The 17,252-nt window shown below is 50.9% G+C and overlaps 2 protein-coding genes across 2 annotated transcripts; both read left to right on the top strand.

The window, feature by feature from the left end:
* Positions 1-3,406: 3,406 nt before the first annotated feature.
* Positions 3,407-5,106, top strand: LOC120849855. Its single transcript, XM_040222110.3, has one exon. It carries the CDS (start codon positions 3,427-3,429, stop codon positions 5,104-5,106), a length of 1,680 nt encoding a protein of 559 aa, XP_040078044.1. The 5' UTR covers positions 3,407-3,426.
* A 175-nt stretch (positions 5,107-5,281) lies between these two features.
* Positions 5,282-12,809, top strand: LOC121835420. The gene is made up of 3 exons (XM_042289604.1): positions 5,282-6,444; positions 6,829-8,026; positions 12,564-12,809. The coding sequence occupies exons 1-3, from the start codon at positions 6,113-6,115 to the stop codon at positions 12,807-12,809; spliced, it is 1,776 nt and encodes a 591-aa protein (XP_042145538.1). The 5' UTR covers positions 5,282-6,112.
* The last annotated feature ends 4,443 nt before the right edge of the window (positions 12,810-17,252 follow it).

The raw sequence follows: 17,252 nt of genomic DNA, 5'->3' as shown, positions 1-17,252 counted from the left end.
CTGTGTCACGCTGGTGTCGCGGGAGTATGCTGATGAAATGAATCGGGCTGCACGATTTTAAATTCCTTCCAGACTGTCGCTGAGGTAAGCTTGTGATGGATGCCAGATGGACGAGGCGTACTCGAGCTTGGGGCGGACGAATGTAGTGTACGCTAGTTGCTTTAGGTGAGAAGGTGCTGATTTTAGATTCCGTAGCCGAGATTCCGCGAAGCATCAGCAGTGATGACGTCGATATGATGAATCCAAGAAAGTGTGGAAGACACATGGATACCGAGGTACTTGTATGAGGGAGTAGAGCCAATTGAAACGCCATCAAGTGAGTATGAGTATGAAAGAGTAGATTTTTTCCGCGTGAATAATACAAGTTTGCACTTCTCGTAGTTAAGAGGCATAAGCCAACGATCGCACCAAGTGTTAATTCTTGTTAGATCCCTCTGCAGGGTTATATGATCAGAGCAGTTTGCGACTGGTGGGTAAACAACGCAATCGTCTGCGAACAGCCTAATTTTTGAGTCGATGTTATGCGGAAGATCATTTATATGTATGAGAAATAGGAGTGGGGAGAGTCCTGCTCCCTGGGGAACGCCTGATGTTACGTTAGCAATGGGTGATTGATGATTGTTAGCAATGGTAAACTGAACTCGCGATGTAAGAAAATCCCAAATCCAAGAAATTATAGTTTTGTCAATACCGAGCATCGAAAGTTTAGAGAAGAGGCGATTATGCGGAACTCGGTCGAAAGCCTTGGAGAAGTCTAGGAATATGGCGTCTGTTCGGTAATTGTTATTCATATTAATGTGTAGGTCGTGAGTGAATTCGGCAAGCTGGGTTTCGCAAGAGCGATTTTTCAGGAAACCATGTTGGTGAGAGTAAAAAAAGTTGACTATATTCCATTCATTCCTAAGCTGAAACTGCGATGAAAGCTACGTCCTCAATGGACCAGTCATACATCCCTCTTTAGCCACGTGATCACGCTCCCGCTCATATCCACAGACCGAGGACTGGGTCATGTGATGAAAGGGAGGCGGCTGATTAGTTCGGCGGGCAAGTAGTTCCCACTGCAGTCTCAGCTCAGAGCCGTGTTTAGAGAGTGTTTGGTCAATGGTAAGTGCAGGCAGAGCCTGGGCACGCACCAGAAGCAGAAAGTGGGCTTGACATTCTTTCTTGGCCAACCAGAAGTCTAAAAGAATCCCTAGCGGTAGTAGCGAGAAACTGTTTTAATCATAGGTATATGTTGGTGTATGGTTTTAATAGGTACGTAAGTGTGAAGTGTAGTGACCCTTCATGGTTGAAAATAGGGCGCACAGGAAGTTACAATCATGTTCATGCAGAAAGATGTAAGAAACAAATGGGCCGCTCAACTCTGTTTTGCTCGGGGAGAGTGTGACCGCTCAGATGGTAGATTCCCGGCCTTCGGCGCACGGATTATGTCGATCGTTCCGCCAGTCGCACTCTTTCACCATAATTGCGGATGACCGTGATTGAAACATCACATGCACCACATTTTCAGTCACTGACAGTTACTCCAACGCACTTATTAAGTTTGTTTCTAGCAACCACCGCCAGGGTATTATTTCCGGCTTCTGATTGGCCACATGCGAATTTGTGAAGACGCCCCAGAACACGCCCAGCCCGTTTTCGGCCAATGGCGCCTCCTCATTTGCCTCCTATACTTCCCAATGAATGGCCAAACGTTCTTCATATATGGCTGTCTCAGCTTAGGTTCAATACCGGGTACAGCAGAGCGACCGGCCAAGGGGAAAAAATCAGAAGGTTTGAAAGGCCACGTCTTGCAAGGCAGACTGGTAAACTGAACAATCTCGAGTGTTGGAACCCTGTGAAGAACATCAGGGGCTTATTTACTGTCCTAAAAGAATCGAAGGAACACAAGTGTTGGAACACTACAAAGAACCTCGGAAGCTTATATACTGCCCTAAAAAAAAAAAAAAAAACTGAACGAGCACGAGCGCAAGAACGTTGTGAAAAACCGCGGGGGCTCTTTTTCTGCCCAGAAAAGAGTTAAACAGTCGAAAAAACGGGATGGGCCGACAGGCTCGGCCGACGCACCAAAATATAGCGGTAGCTGACGCGCCGAAATGTAGTGATCCTCTGGTGGAGAGGCGACGATGATGGTGGTTCGACGATCCGGGAGCTATTTGGCAGCAGGAGACCTCCAGGAAGGACCGGTAGAGCGGCAACGCTATGGGGTGTCCTGATGGGTGACGAGGCAGAGGCGATTGACCTTTAGGTTTAGGTTAAATAAATCATAGAGCAAAGCATCAAACGAGAAGAACGCAAACGGTGAAAGAGGCGCAAGTTCGGGCTCGCGCTGGCGCTTGTAAAAGCACAAATAGCGCCCGTGACGACACAGCAATCTAGTAAAAGCCAATTACTACGCTGCCACTGAATTTCAACCTGCTACTGAATTGGAAAGTTCGTGCACTACGTACGTACAGCCAGGAGATCACAACCACGACGGGTGCAGCTCAAAAATTCAACCAGTCCGATATTGATGAAAACAGTACGGGCGACAGAGTCACATACCCCTGAGCATGTTTACCCTGCCGATCCTCGGTCCCAGTGTTCAATGGTTCAACACGATCAAATATACAACTAATCTTTTTTTTTTTCTAGTATTCTTTGCAATAAAATAGGGAAAAAAAAAATCCTCACCTCAGTTCCGCAAACACCCACGTCGTTTGTTGTTGTTATGATGCCACAGCTACACCCCACCACGGTCCAAGGCTGTCGAGACCAGTGTTGCTGCTCGCGCTGACAAAATGTTTATTCCACCAATTTACGCGAATTGCACATCATATGTGATCTTGGCGGATCTTAAAAGATCACGAAAGCTAAGGAAGCATTTAGTTTATGGTCTTCCAGTAGTTATCCAAGTTACTAATATCCTTTACGACTGCCTGCACGTGAATATCGGATTCGAAAGTGACCACAACCCCGTCGTCACCTGGAGAAAGGTGGTCATTCCACAGCGGTTTGGGGTCGTCACTTTGCCCAAAGGCTAGTAACTCACCTTTTGGGATTGTCAAAGCCCCCAAAGCGCCATTTGACTACCCAAGGTAGTCATTTTTTCTTAGAGTGTAGCCTCTGCTACGCTCGCGCCCAAAGAGAAACGGAGCTTAGCGAAAGCCAATAACAAAATGAGAATGACGGGGCATGTTTCACGGATGCCCAGCCTGTGCGCGTCGCCTTCCGTCATACCCTGAGCGAGTATGCAAGCTTGTGGCTCACCAGAGGTCGAAACATTGTCCAAGACAGGAACCTTGCACCGGAGGAGGGAAAACTGGAGCTCGTCTTTTCCTGTTAGTGACTACAGCTGAAGGCGACGGTTCTTCTGGCTTCTTCTAAGGGGAGAGATCGGCGTCTCGTTCAACGAGCGGCGAATATCTGCCAGCCCTTTGCCCCAACATGGAGGTCGTCGTCGAGGGAGAAGTCATCGCCCCGGAGGACCTCAATGCGGACTGGATCCCAGTCCATACGGCCAGAAAGAAGGCTCGACAGCCGAAAGTACCCTCACCGAAGCCATCGAACCCAGCCGAGCGTCTGGCTTCCCGCAGCTCGCCAAGGCCTGGCTCCAAGCCGCGCCCGCCGCAGCTCCCAAGACTACCTGACGACGACTACAAGATCGTCATTCGTCCACGTGGTGGCCTCAACCTAAGCTCCATGAGCACAGGCAAGCTGCAAGACCTTATCTTCAACACTGCCCAGACCAACTACGACGCCGCACGCGCCGACCAAATCCGAATCAACGCTACTCAAAACTCTATACTAATCAGCACCCCCTCCGAAGAGCGGGCGCGCACGTACTTCAACCTTCACACCTTACGCATCGGAGAGGAGAACTATCCCCCGGCCACATACGTAGCAGATCCTGCCAACACCTCACGCGGAATCATCTTTGATGTTCCAGAATACGATACACCGGACAACATCAGCCGATACCTAATCGACTACAATCACGACCCGGCTATTCTCCTTGCCCGCCGGATGGGAAAAACTAACTCCGTGCTAATAGTCTTCGACAGCCCGGAGGTGCCCCACTGGGTCAGCTACCACGGGGCCCCCTACCGCTGCGTACTATTCAAACACAAGACGGAGGCCTGCAATATCTGCTGGAAGATCGGGCATAGGGCAGATGTGTGCCCCTCACCGAGAGCCAATAAGTGCCCACGCTGCGGAATCGACAATCCGCCCACTGACCACGACTGTGAAGTGAAATGCGCCGTATGCCGAGGACCCCACCCCACGGGTTCCCCGAGGTGCAAGAAACGCTTTCAAGAACACCCTGCCATTCGCCGCCGTCAGGCACAACGCCCGGTCGGCGATTTCGGCAAAAGTTCAACCCCACCGCCCCCCCGTGGCAGGTCCAGGGAACGCAAATCAGTACCCTCCGAGCCCGGATTTCGATCCCGGTCCCGTACTCACTCCAGACCCCGACCACGATCCAGATCCAGGTCCAAACCGCGCCAGGTCCCGCAAGACGAGCCGCCCCGACAACCAGCGGCCACCAAACAGGTGAGCTGGGCTAATGTGGCCTCCGGTTCCACGGGTGGTGATGCCAGAGACAACGAGCTCGCGGCTCTACGGCGAGAGGTCCAAACCCTCACGAAATTAATCACTGCCGTTCAGAAGGAAAATACTGAATTACGAACCCTAATTAAACAGAAAGAGGTTACCCCTCCAGCACCCACTCCTGTCCCTCTCCCACAACCCGTTGCAGTCGCCATACCCTCGCCTGATAGCGCCGCCCAGCCTACCAAGCGTAGAGCAATCGATACTAATGACGTCCAAATCGTAGACGAATTACGCCGACTCTCAGAGTCAATGACCGAAATGTCTCGCACTTTCAGTGCCAGACTGCAAACCTTAGAGCTAAACGTTCACAGCCGTTTTACGGCAATCGAAGGCATTGTTTCAAAGCGCTCCTCCGAATTGGCCCAACTCACCGGTCAAATGGACCAACTCACCAACCTCTCATCCCAGGCAGGGTCCTCCAATCCTCTACCACCCCCACTATCCACACCCTACCTCCAACAGTGCATCCCTGAGTATGGCTTTACCTCTCCCCCACCCGCCACGCCTCAGTAGACACCAAACCACTATCTGGCAATGGAACTGCCGCAGCTTCCGACGGAAACGTGGCAATCTCCAACATTACATACAATCCCTCGAAACACCCCCCGATATCATAGCGATTCAGGAAACCCGCGGCCTGGTCAAACTTGCCGGCTATAGAACTTTCAAAAATCCTGATAATAAGGAACCCAATACCGCCATCCTCACACGTAGACACCTAACCGCTTCATACAAAAGCCTTGGCGGAGTTGACGTCGAGCACGACTTCCTGGAGATCCTTCCGCAGCGGAAAGGCGACCCCCGTCTCTATATACTAAACGTATACAGCCCCCCGTCGGCTCGCAAACACAGATTTGGCGTTCTCTTTTCGCGTGCCCTAAGGGAGGCGGGTCCTCACGGCCTGGTCATAGTGGGAGACTTCAATGCCTCCCACACGGCATGGGGTTACAGGACATGCACTCCCAAGGGTCGGGATATATGGACCCAAGCGCAACAACACCGTATCACCCTGGTAACGGACCCCCTCCAGCAAACACGAATAGGTACCAGCGTAACGGTTGACACGACACCGGACCTAACGTTCACACACAACACAGCCCTCTTAAACTGGCGAAATCTCGGAGAACCGCTAGGTAGTGACCACTACATACTTGAAACCACGGTAGGGGGGTGCCTTGGAAAATCCCGTCGCAACCGCCTCCGCATTACTAAATGGGACGACTTTAGGGCCAGTAGAGAGGCATCTGCAACCGAAACCATTACCAACCTAGAAGAGTGGGCCTCCACTCTCCTAACAGACATTCAACTGAACACCACGGACATCCCAGACGAAGCCCACTTAGAGGCAATAGACGCCCGCCTCCTTCGTCTCTGGGAGGCGAGGTCCAGCCTACATAAGCGATGGAAAACTCAGCGGCACAACCGCAAGTTACGCCGCAAAATAGCCTACTTAGATAGAGAAATTGAAGAATATTCTCTGAAGTTACTAACCCAACAATGGGGCCAGATATGCGACAAGATGCAAGGGCAATTGGGGCTTAAGCGCACATGGCTTCTGCTTCGTCACCTCCTTGATCCAACCTCAAGCAAGCACGAGCAGCAACATCGACTTAATACTTTCCTGCACCAATGGCCGGGGACTGAGGACGAACTCCTCCAGGAACTCCAATCGCGATACGTAGGCGTCCCCCGGACTACTTCCTTGCCCCCGTATGCAGGGTCCAGTAACCCCCTCCTGGATTCGGACATTACGGTCCCCGAGGTTCGTGCGGCTCTGCTTCAGCTTCATACCAACTCGACGCCCGGCCCCGACCAAATCACTAACAAGGCCCTTCGCAACCTGGATGACCCATCCATAGAAGCCCTCACAAGATACATGAATGAATGCTGGAAAACAGGCAATCTTCCCCCCGCCTGGAAAACCGCAAAAATTATCTTTATCCCAAAGCCGGGTAAGACCCTCGCCTTAGAAAACCTCCGGCCGATCTCGCTCACGTCTTGCGCCGGGAAGGTGATGGAGCACGTCACCCTGAATCGCCTCGTGGCGTTCGTGGAGGACAAGCATCTCCTCCCTCCGCAGATGGTGGGCTTTCGAGCCGGCCTCTCAGTCCAGGATGTGATGCTACAGCTTAAGCATCAAATCCTACAACCCACTAGCTCTCGCGACACCCGAGCCATCCTAGGCCTCGACCTCACCAAGGCTTTTGACAATGTCTCGCACGAGGCAATCCTTACTAACCTAGCCGCCATTAACCCAGGCCCCCGCATGTACGGGTACATCAAGGCTTTCTTAACTGACAGGCAGGCAACCATTACACTAGGGTCCCTCACCTCCGATCCCATACAACTGGGAAGCTACGGTACCCCCCAAGGCTCCGTACTTTCCCCCTTCCTTTTCAACTTAGCCCTTTTACCCCTTCCGGCTAAACTTAACACCCTTCCGGGACTTCATTATAGTCTCTACGCAGACGACATTACGCTGTGGATGGGAGGTGGCAGCGATGGACACATTGAGGCCACGCTACAATCCGCCGTGGACATCATAGCAGTACACGTGGGAGCGGCCAACTTATCTTGCTCTCCACAAAAGTCCGAACTCCTCCTACTGCGCCCCAGCAGAGTGGCCACGACCCCTCCCGAAATCAGGTTGCAAGTAAACAACCATCTCATCCCTGAAGTTCCTACCATACGAGTTCTGGGCCTCTTAATCCAAAACAACGGCAAGAATACACAAGCATTACAAAAACTACAAATAAGCGTAGATCAAACGCTCCGACTCATTCATCGAATTTCCTCACGACATCATGGCCTCAAGGAGCAGGAGATGCTTCGGCTGGTCCAAGCCTTTGTGATTAGCCGACTTGTCTTCTCCACTCCCTACCTTCCCCTACAGCGAGCAGAGCTCGACAAAGTTAACGCCCTTATTAGAAAAACCTACAAGGCGGCCCTCAGCCTCTCGCCCTCTACCTCCACCGATAGACTCCTTAAATTAGGAGTCCATAACACGGCCGAAGAATTAGCCGAGGCCCATCTCACCGCACAATACGAACGGCTATCCACTACTCAGGCAGGCCGACACATCCTCACGTCGCTGCAGATTAACTTCCCATCCAACCCATCTCACAAATGCTCCCTACCCCTCGATATCCGCCAATCACTCCAGGTTTCTCCCATCCCACGAAACATGCACCCTCAATATCACGAACAGAGGCGCCTTAAGCGCGCCGAGGCCCTCCATAAGCGACTCGGCGGCCGAGAGGACGTGGCCTACGTCGACGCCGCTGAATACACCCGCCGAGAGGCGTTTGCCCTCTCGGCGGTTAACGATGCAGGCTCCCTTCTGACCTCCGCAACTCTTTACACTACACTTTCAGAAGAGGCAGAAGAGTTCGCCATTGCTCTGGCGATGACCAACACCTCCGCCACCACAATCGTTAGCGATTCCAAAACAGCTATCCGTAATTTCATGAAGGGGCGAGTTTCCCCCTACACCCTACGCCTTCTCACCACACACCCTCCTCACCATTCTGTCCACCTAATCTGGACCCCTGCGCACTCCTCCCTTCCTGGCAACGAGGCCGCCCACACTTCCGCCCGAGGACTCACCGACCGGGCTGGGGACCCCGCACCTCCTGGGATGGAGTTTCGCACGGCCCGGGACCGATTGGTCACCTTCCACGAGATCACAAACCATTATCGACTAAGGCGGCGCATCTACCCTCCCCCACACCCTTCCCTGCCTCGAGCTCAAGCCACTACGTGGCGACAGCTCCAGACCAACTCATATCCCAATCCGGTCCTCTACTCCCATATACACCCAGGCCTCTTCACCCCCTCTTGTGCGCTATGCCATGGGAGGGCAGACCTAACCCATATCATTTGGAATTGCCCGAAGGACCCTTGGCCCGACGGGCCTGGCATTGCTACCCTGGGGCAGTGGGAGGCCACGCTGCTCAGCTCGGACCCGGTCCTTCAGGACAGGGTCACCCAACGGGCTGAGTGGGTCGCTGGGGTCCATGGACTCCTAGCCACCAGGCGGGGATAAGCTCCCTATCCTGCCCGCTCAACAATCACCCTAAGACAAATAAAGTTTTTCCTCCTCCTCTAAGGGAAATTCCCCCGCTAGTCACTCAATGGGCAAATGTCGCTGCACAAACCTGAGCTTCAGGAATGCACGAGAGTATTCATTCTTTTGGGGGTTTGTTATGTAGATGTTATTAAGGTCGTACGGCCCTTGGATTCTTCCTTGAGTGCGCTGGGGAATTTTAATAAAAGCCAGAAATATGACCGTTTTGACTGATTTGAGCGCGTTTTGAAGCATTTCTTCAAAATTACATTATATGGAAGACAACCGTGACAAAACGCTTGGCCGTACGTACTAGGGGTGCCTCTAATCTCAATTTTAAGACTATGACTGGAAAACTTAATTTTTTTGTATTTGTGTAATTGTGTTAATAAATTGGCCGTGTTAATTTTATTTTTAACGTCTTAAACCAGATGGCAAAACTCGTACTAAATGCCTAAAACCGAAGATTTCCCTCTTTTTCTCTCGAACTACAATTCGACCGCGATGGCTAGTGGTTACACAAGTAGCAAAACCTCGCACTGCAAAGTCCACTGATCGTGGATTTAATCCCCGCCTCTGTCCGTTTCAATCTCGATGAGCATCCGACTGGCGTGCGGTCATGTATTACTATTGCGTGATGCACGTTAAAGACGTCAGACTAGCAGTGATATACTGCACTTGCCCAGGTAGCACAAAACATTATAATAACATTAATTTTTTGTTGTATAAGTTGAAAAAACGTTTTGTGTTAGGTGTAAATGTTACAGCAACATTCAAATAGGACACGCAACGTTTTAGGTATATTCATAATGTTAGTGTAACGTTCAAATTAAACATACAACAATATTGTTGTGTACAAAATGTTATAACAACATTCAATACATAACTGTAAAGCAATGTTATGAGCACTAACATTAAAGTAACACTTAGTAACATTATGCTGCTAACATTATTTCGAAGTTTACAATGAAACACCACGTACGGTAACAATTTATTGGTATATAACATTTGAACAGAGTAACATTTTTGCAAATGTTGTCAGAAAATGTAGTACACTATTTCAGACTCAGATTTTATTGAAATGTAGCGTGAAAATACAAAAAATGGCAAGGAAAACGAAAATATATCTTATGCTACTTTTTTGCATTTCATGTCTTTGCCCTATAAAGAAGGAAGCATTTCGATTAACCATCTCTGTAGCAGCTGCAAACTCAAAAAAAACGGAAAATCTTGGAAACCTAAATGTAAAATGTGATCCATAAAAAGACGACCATAAATAGAATGTACTTGTTTCACATGTTTTTTGTTTCGCATGAATATTCACTTCCCTTTACCTGGAAGGTCTGAGGGGAGAGGTGGTGATTATGTCGACTATGGAGCTTGTGAATAAGTAAAGCGATGATGTTTATCACGACAGCCCTTTCGTTCCTTCTTCATAAACGGTTAGTCTCTCGGCTTGCCAGCTTGAACCTTCTAAGGTGTTCACCATATATTTCCTTGGCTCTCTTGAAGTGAGCTGCATCATACTACGATTTACTACAGAGATGCCCGAAGGTGGTGGATTAATTATCTGAAAGTATAGAAACATGCGCCTCCTTAAATAAAAAAAAAAAAAAAAAATTCTTATAAAGAAATTTTCATTGTGCTTTTTTTTTTTTTTTGCTTTTCTATTTAAATGATCGAAATTTATTCTGGGCATATCCAGTGTATATTACGACTAAAAATATGTGGAATGGGAAAAAAAATTAAATTTGCAAACATAATATTCGTTTCATTCGGTCAGAATGAAACGAATATTCAGTGACCCAAAATAACAAAGTTTCTTTTTTCTTTTCCCTTATTTGAATTAGATATATGTATGATATATTTACTGCGCTTTGTATGTAGGGAATGTGCATAGGTGTGCTAGTGCAGTGGGAAGGCTGGCATTCATGCAACTGTGTCTGAGGTTCTTTTGGCATGTGAACCGAAACGGCACAATCAGGGCAACTCCGCCCCCTCTCGACGAGTCCTTGCACTGTAAAAAAATTCCGTAATTTTGCAAACACTTCGTTGTAATTCTGACGGAATCTGTGTTCGTCTCTTAGTTAACGGGCATAAAACCTATTCTTTGTTAGGTTGAATAAAATAGTATACAGTTGTGTGCCTAAGAGTACCATAGTAGAGGATAAAAGCATTAAAAGCTCTTTTATCGTTTAATCCTGCTAAAAGCAATTCCTTATAGTAAAGAGGCCAAAAGACTGTACCAAGAAACCAACACTACCCTGCAAAAGGAACAAATTAAAGGGGTGGGGGGAAACACTGAATAGAAATTAAGTAAAAGTCCATAATTCACAGTAACGCACATAGGCACTGCTCTACCTCACTGGGAGTGAAGGTGGCAAGTTGCCTGTCTACAGATGTTTTCAAGCTTGTGACGATAGTTAGGGGGGTTCTGCATGAGTGCACATAAGGAGATTGCCAGGACGGTGAAGACCACACCATAAAGGAATGCTGTTGCTCTACGGTAGGAAACGGTTGAAAGGCACCGACACAATTCTTGCAAACAACTCCCTTCAGTGCTGTCTCGTGACCTTTGTTGCGTTCGGGAGGGTGGCGACCTCAGGCGCGGAACCAAGAGTTGGGGCTGCGGCTCGCTGCTACCATGGCCCCGAGGAAACAGGCCTGGGGTGGGAGTACTGAAGGAGAACTTTTATATACAGTGAATATACAAGAGCATGGTCGACTAATTAATCGGCAATCGGCAGTCTGCAGTCGGCGGCTTCGGGCTCTCTGAGCCCATGCTATATAACCCTCCGAGGGCAAGAAGGCCCTCTGAGAGAGAGAGGAGCCTTCCCCGGTGTTCGAATGTTCACGAGGTGTCCGGAGTGCGGAATTGGCTGAGGCAATTTCCGGGCGTTCTTTCAGCGAGACGCAGATGATGTAATCCCTCGACGTTCTTGCCGCGCTCCGGTGGCTGATGTAAGGAGTCGACGTTCTTGCTGAAACACAACACCAACAGACACCCACACACACAGGCACGCACACGTACGCCGGTGTTTCTCCTAGCGAAGGGCCCGCGATTCCAGATGGTCTCGTGGCCTCTGGAAGACGTTCTTTTTGAGTTTAAAGCCCCTAGCGAAGGCCACCACCGGCCCGACGATTCAAGGGCCGATCTCAGGAATCTGAACGTGACTGTCCAGCGCCGTTGGTAACAGGTGAAGGCGAACTCCAGGACGGAGCTGAGGAAGCCAGTCGTAACAGTCCCTCCGCCGCCCGGAAGTCGGTTCGGAAAAGGAGAGGTCCGCAGCCACTCCTCTGAGGAACCGCAGAAGTGCCGACGAGGAGGTTGATCACCGTCACCTGCTTTTCTTGAGTGACACACCTTCTCTCTGCTCTCTTCCAAGCGCCTGGGCAGCTTGCGAAAATCTTTGGAGGATGACAGTGTACAACCAAGACCGCACCGCAAGTGCGCGTCCAGTAAACCCGATCGAATACACACCAGGCACTAAAATCAATTCAGCAAATATCCCTTTTATGTTTTATCGCGTGTTCTAAAAAACCGAAATATGGCGAGAGAAACACTTAATAAACTTCAACGCGAATAATACGACTCAAAGTCGAACAATACGCGGAAAGAAACTCCGACTCCCGTGAAAATAAAACTGATCAAACAGCTCACTAAACCAAAGGAAAATCGAACATTTGTAATTATACCTTCTCCTTTTTCCCGAGGGCCACTACTACGGCATATCCTCTTCTAATCCCTCGAAAGTCTACTCTAACCGACACCCCGTCTCTTCTTGATGACACTGAAACTCTTCAAATCCTTCTCATTGGACTTGATTCTCGACTTGAAGTTGCAGACAAGGAGGCCTGACTTGATTTTCAGATTTGACGTGATGACGGGCGGTAAGTTGAATAGATAGCCCTGTCGCCCGACCTGGACGAGACCGACGACTGGCCTCGCAGTGCTCTAGCGTCCCAGCAATTATCTTCCTCCTTCGGTGTGGAAGATGTTCGAGTCAAGTCTGATGGCCTCTGTGACCTCTTATTCACCTTGGACGACCTCCTGCGCTTCCTGTCAGGCTGCCTCTCTCTCGATCCTGCTTCGTCCGGTCTTGATTCATCGGTATCTCCTGCCGCTCTCTTGCTCGTACTTATGATGTAGGCTGATGATTCTTGGCGATGGATGTCTTGGCGTTCTCCATCTCCCCGCCTGGACGATAGCTTATACTTGTGCGAGCACTTTTCGAGCTTTAAATGACGCCTTTTTCTGCAAGCGTCGTTGTCAGAACGCAGGACTTTGATTCGGCGCAGTCGCTTACTCCTGGGTTCCGTCCGCCGAGAAGGGCCCATTCCAGCGTCCGAGTTCCTGATTTTCGATTCGCCGCGCCGCAAGCGCGCCGATGTCTCTCGGTGCACACGCTTCGAGTCTGCTCTGTAGCATTCGGGCTCCTTCGTGTTTTGACTGGGTCCCCCTTGATCGCTGTCGCCGGCGGTCGAAGGCTCCTCGTGCTGGACGACTCCTGGTCCTCTGCCTCGCCGCCTCGTTGAAAGCTTCTTCCGCGATGTGCAGTCGCCAAAGTTCCGATGACGCTCTCTGTCGGATATGTTCGGGCCCGATCGGAGGACGCTGCCCTTGCGCTGGTTTTTTTTTGCATTCTTTTTCTTTTGAAGCTCGGCCCAAACAGGACAATTTCATCGAGTGCCCCATGCACGGAACTTGACTTTTGTCCAGCCCGGTCTCATCCGTGTCCTCGGCGGATGCCGTGCTCTCGCAGCCGCCGTCGGTTGAGGGTTCCTCCTGGTGGGTCCCCTCAGGTTCTCTCTCCTCCACCCTGGACAACAGCTGTCCGCTGGATGCCTGCTGGTTGCTCTCGCAGCCGCCGTCGGTTGAGGGTTCCTCCTGTTGGGTCACCTCGGGTTCTCTCTCCTCAAACCTGGACAACAGCTTCCCGCTCGACGCGCACTCGTCGAGCTTCCTCTTGCACCCGGACTCCAAGAGCTGGTAGAAGTCGCGGTGCCGCAAACGCACCAGACAGGACTGATCTCTCTTGTTGAATGAGATATCAATCACAGCCGTGTCCCTGGTGGCCAGTTCAGACTCCTGCGCCGGTCCCCTGGGCCTGTCCTCAAAACCACACGGGGGCCGACCAGAGCCATTAGGATCCTGGCTGGACTTCTGATCAGCTGACTTCTCTTTCTTGGCGCCGCTCTTGGGCTGATTGGACTTGCATGGCGTCGTCTCCATCACGGTCTCGCCTTCGTGCTCCGAGAAGCAGCCGTCGAGCGCCTGAGGGGTTTCCTCTTCGCCTTTTTCGTGAACCTGCTCACTTGCAACTTCCAGCAGCTCGCGATTCGGGTCGAATTTACCTGGATCGTTGTCGGCCGTGTCGGAAGAAAGCTGCTGTTCTTCGGTCAATTCGATGTTTCCAGCTTCTGCTTTCCTCTCTCTCCGACACGCACCCTCGGTCACAGCCTCAACGCTACCTACCGCCTGCGCCTGCCGGACAGATGCTAGCTCTATCCTCATCTGCTTGATCTTGTGGTCCATTCGTTCCATTTCACATTCCCACTCCCACTGCGCACGCTGCATTCTGCGTTCCCTCTGGCAACGCTCAGATTCTCTTTTCTCCCGCTCACATTTCTCCCTCTCTCTAATGCGCTCCAAACTCATTAGGAGCTCGGCCTCACTAACGTCTGAGGCGCGAATTAGGTCTATGAGGTGCGGCTTTCTTTTCACTCCCCCGACATCCACACCTAACTCTTCGCAGATACATATCAATTCCGGCTTACGAAGCGAATTGAGATCCATGATCGTCTCGAGCTCTAGCTATGTCCCAACACTGCTATCGTGACGCACAACACATGCTACGTCAACGATAATCACACGAAAAACAACACCCGCTTTTACTACTTAACCCAGTAGATAAAGCCTGGTGTGTACTCAAAGGGAAAAGCCAGACACTCACCCACACGTGCGATCAATGGTCTGCGTGGAGTCTATCCCGTCGCTGCCAACCAGTTTGTTGCGTTCGGGAGGGTGGCGACCTCAGGCGCGGAACCAAGAGTTGGGGCTGCGGCTCGCTGCTACCATGGCCCCAAGGAAACAGGCCTGGAGTGGGAGTACTGAAGGAGAACTTTTATATACAGTGAATATACAAGAGCATGGTCGACTAATTAATCGGCAATCGGCAGTCTGCAGTCGGCGGCTTCGGGCTCTCTGAGCCCATGCTATATAACCCTCCGAGGGCGAGAAGGCCCTCTGGAAGAGAGGAGCCTTCCCCGGTGTTCGAATGTTCACGAGGTGTCCAAAGTGCGGGGTTGGCTGAGGCAATTTCAGGGCGTTCTCTCAGCGAGACGCAGATGATGTAATCCCTCGACGTTCTTGCCGCGCTCCGGTGGCTGATGTAAGGAGTCGACGTTCTTGCTGAAACCCAACACCAACAGACCCCCACACACACAGGCGCGCACACGTACGCCGATGTTTCTCCTAGCGAAGGGCCCGCGATTCCAGATGGTTTCGTGGCCTCTGGAAGACGTTCTTTTTGAGTTTAAAGCCCCCAGCGAAGGCCACCACCGGCCCGACGATTCAAGGGCCGATCTCAGGAATCTGAACGTAACTGTCCAGCGCCGTTGGTAACAGGTGAAGGCGAACTCCAGGACGGAGCTGAGGAGGATAGTCGTAACACCTTGCAGTTCCACAACGTTGTCTAGGAGGCATGATAAGACGACCCTCTAAAGTGCCACACTTGAGATCACCTCTAGCCTGCCAGTGAAGGGCCAGAATTCTAGCCAATGTCAGAGCAGTGAGTGATCGGGAGCGAGCATGGCTGCCGAAGAATAGCGTAAGCTTCCCCCTTTTGCTCAACACTTTCAACTGATCTTATAAGGTCAACCTCATAGGAGTCTCATATGGAGCTGCGATACTCTAGGGGTGGCAGGCCCAGGGCTATCAGAGGCACCTGAGTGTGCTATGTCCTGTTTCACTGGACACGCAAAGTACAAAACCCAGTGTTCAGCACATTTTGGACAAAATTGACGACATGCTGTGTGAAGAAACATAGCTGGTTGTTTATAGCAGTCCTTGTCGATGTTGATCTGCAAATCTCCGTGGTTTCTGGAGCCGTTTGGAGGGAGGCATAATCACGATTAATGAGCATGCTGCAAACAACTGGACTGAGCACACCGTCTCGTCAAACTGTCGAGCACTTGGTCCATTGGAAATAGTTCCATGGTATACACTGCACTCCGAGCGACTCAACTTGAAGGCTTTTAGTATGCACACATTTAATTAATTCTAGTGTTAATGAGCACCAGTGGCTCGCTGGGCAAGTCGTAGGACTCAGCTTTCAGGGAAGCCGGGCAGCACGTACAGTATAGCAGCACCTTGCCAAGCTTGTGGGAGGTTCCAGCTCCAGGTTACGGCATCGCCAAAAGGGTAATCGGAAAAATATCACGACCAGCACAAATCTAGAGTTCTTAGCACGATCCTTTCCGTAAGTAGCGTGCTCCACTGTATCAATCGACAGGGTGACCGCCATAAACCGAATTATGCATCCTCGTTTTACATACCGATAGAACTGACATGGGATGCGTCTCGGGGAGTGATTGAAGGAGCAGCAGCTCGTTTGGGACCAAGTACCCATTTTGAGAATTATATTGAGAGTTGACACAACGCAGAAGGCTCGCGTCTCGCAGCGTCGCTTGCAGAAGAACCATTCGGAGAGTATGCACACTGTGAAGTTAAGGGCGTTCACATCGAAGAGCTCATTATTGAAGGCAGTGGCGTCACAAGAAGGGGGAGGGGAAGGGGGAGGGGGAGGGGCGGGGGGGCGGACCGCCCCGGGTGCAGCGCTTAGGGGGGTGTCGCGGCGGGCCATGAGAGGGGGGGGGGGGGGGGGGAGGGGGGGATCGCGGTGGGTTACGCGAAAGCCGTGGTGGGGGGGGGGGGGGGGGGGTCGCGGCAGGTTACCGCCCCGGGTGCCGCTCACCCTCGTGACGCCACTGATTGAAGGTGGCTACTGAGGTTTTAAGAGCCACTGATCGTAGTAATCGCACTACAAAGACGCCGCGTTGTCGTAGATTGTTTTTCACCGGCTAGGTCATGTAACGCTGAGGCCAGGGCTGGGGGATCCGTCGCCGGAAACGTGAAGGAACCAAGCAAACGACGTGAGGCTTACTGACTCAGTTCGTGTGTGTCGACCTCCGGCGGGCCCATAATATCGAGACAGCATGCTTGTGGCTGATGCGGATCGCAGGAGGTGGGTAACAGGACAACCAACGCACGAGTAGGTCGAGCACGGCCGGCACTCGAGAAAGTTGTGGTCGCCGCCATGTTAAAATAAAACCAGTTCAAGTTGGCCAAGCTTCAGTTTAGTACACAGTGCACTACAACCTGGTTTATTACAAATTTTCATTTCATTTCATTTCATTTTATTACCTTAAAGACCCCGTTAAAGGTATCACATAATGGTGGGTTACATATAAAAGCATTTTTAAAGGACATTCATGTCGGGAGGTGGTTGACGACAGTCTCCATGAATACGGACGGACATGTGATGGCGGCGACGTTGTGGGGAAGGCCGTTCCAGTTTGCTGCTGCTTGAGA

This window comes from Ixodes scapularis, unplaced genomic scaffold (genome assembly GCF_016920785.2).
Source record: "Ixodes scapularis isolate PalLabHiFi unplaced genomic scaffold, ASM1692078v2 PGA_scaffold13__105_contigs__length_92229423, whole genome shotgun sequence".
Classification (NCBI taxonomy): Eukaryota; Metazoa; Arthropoda; class Arachnida; order Ixodida; family Ixodidae; genus Ixodes; species Ixodes scapularis.
This window is presented reverse-complemented; position numbering and strand designations above follow the sequence as displayed.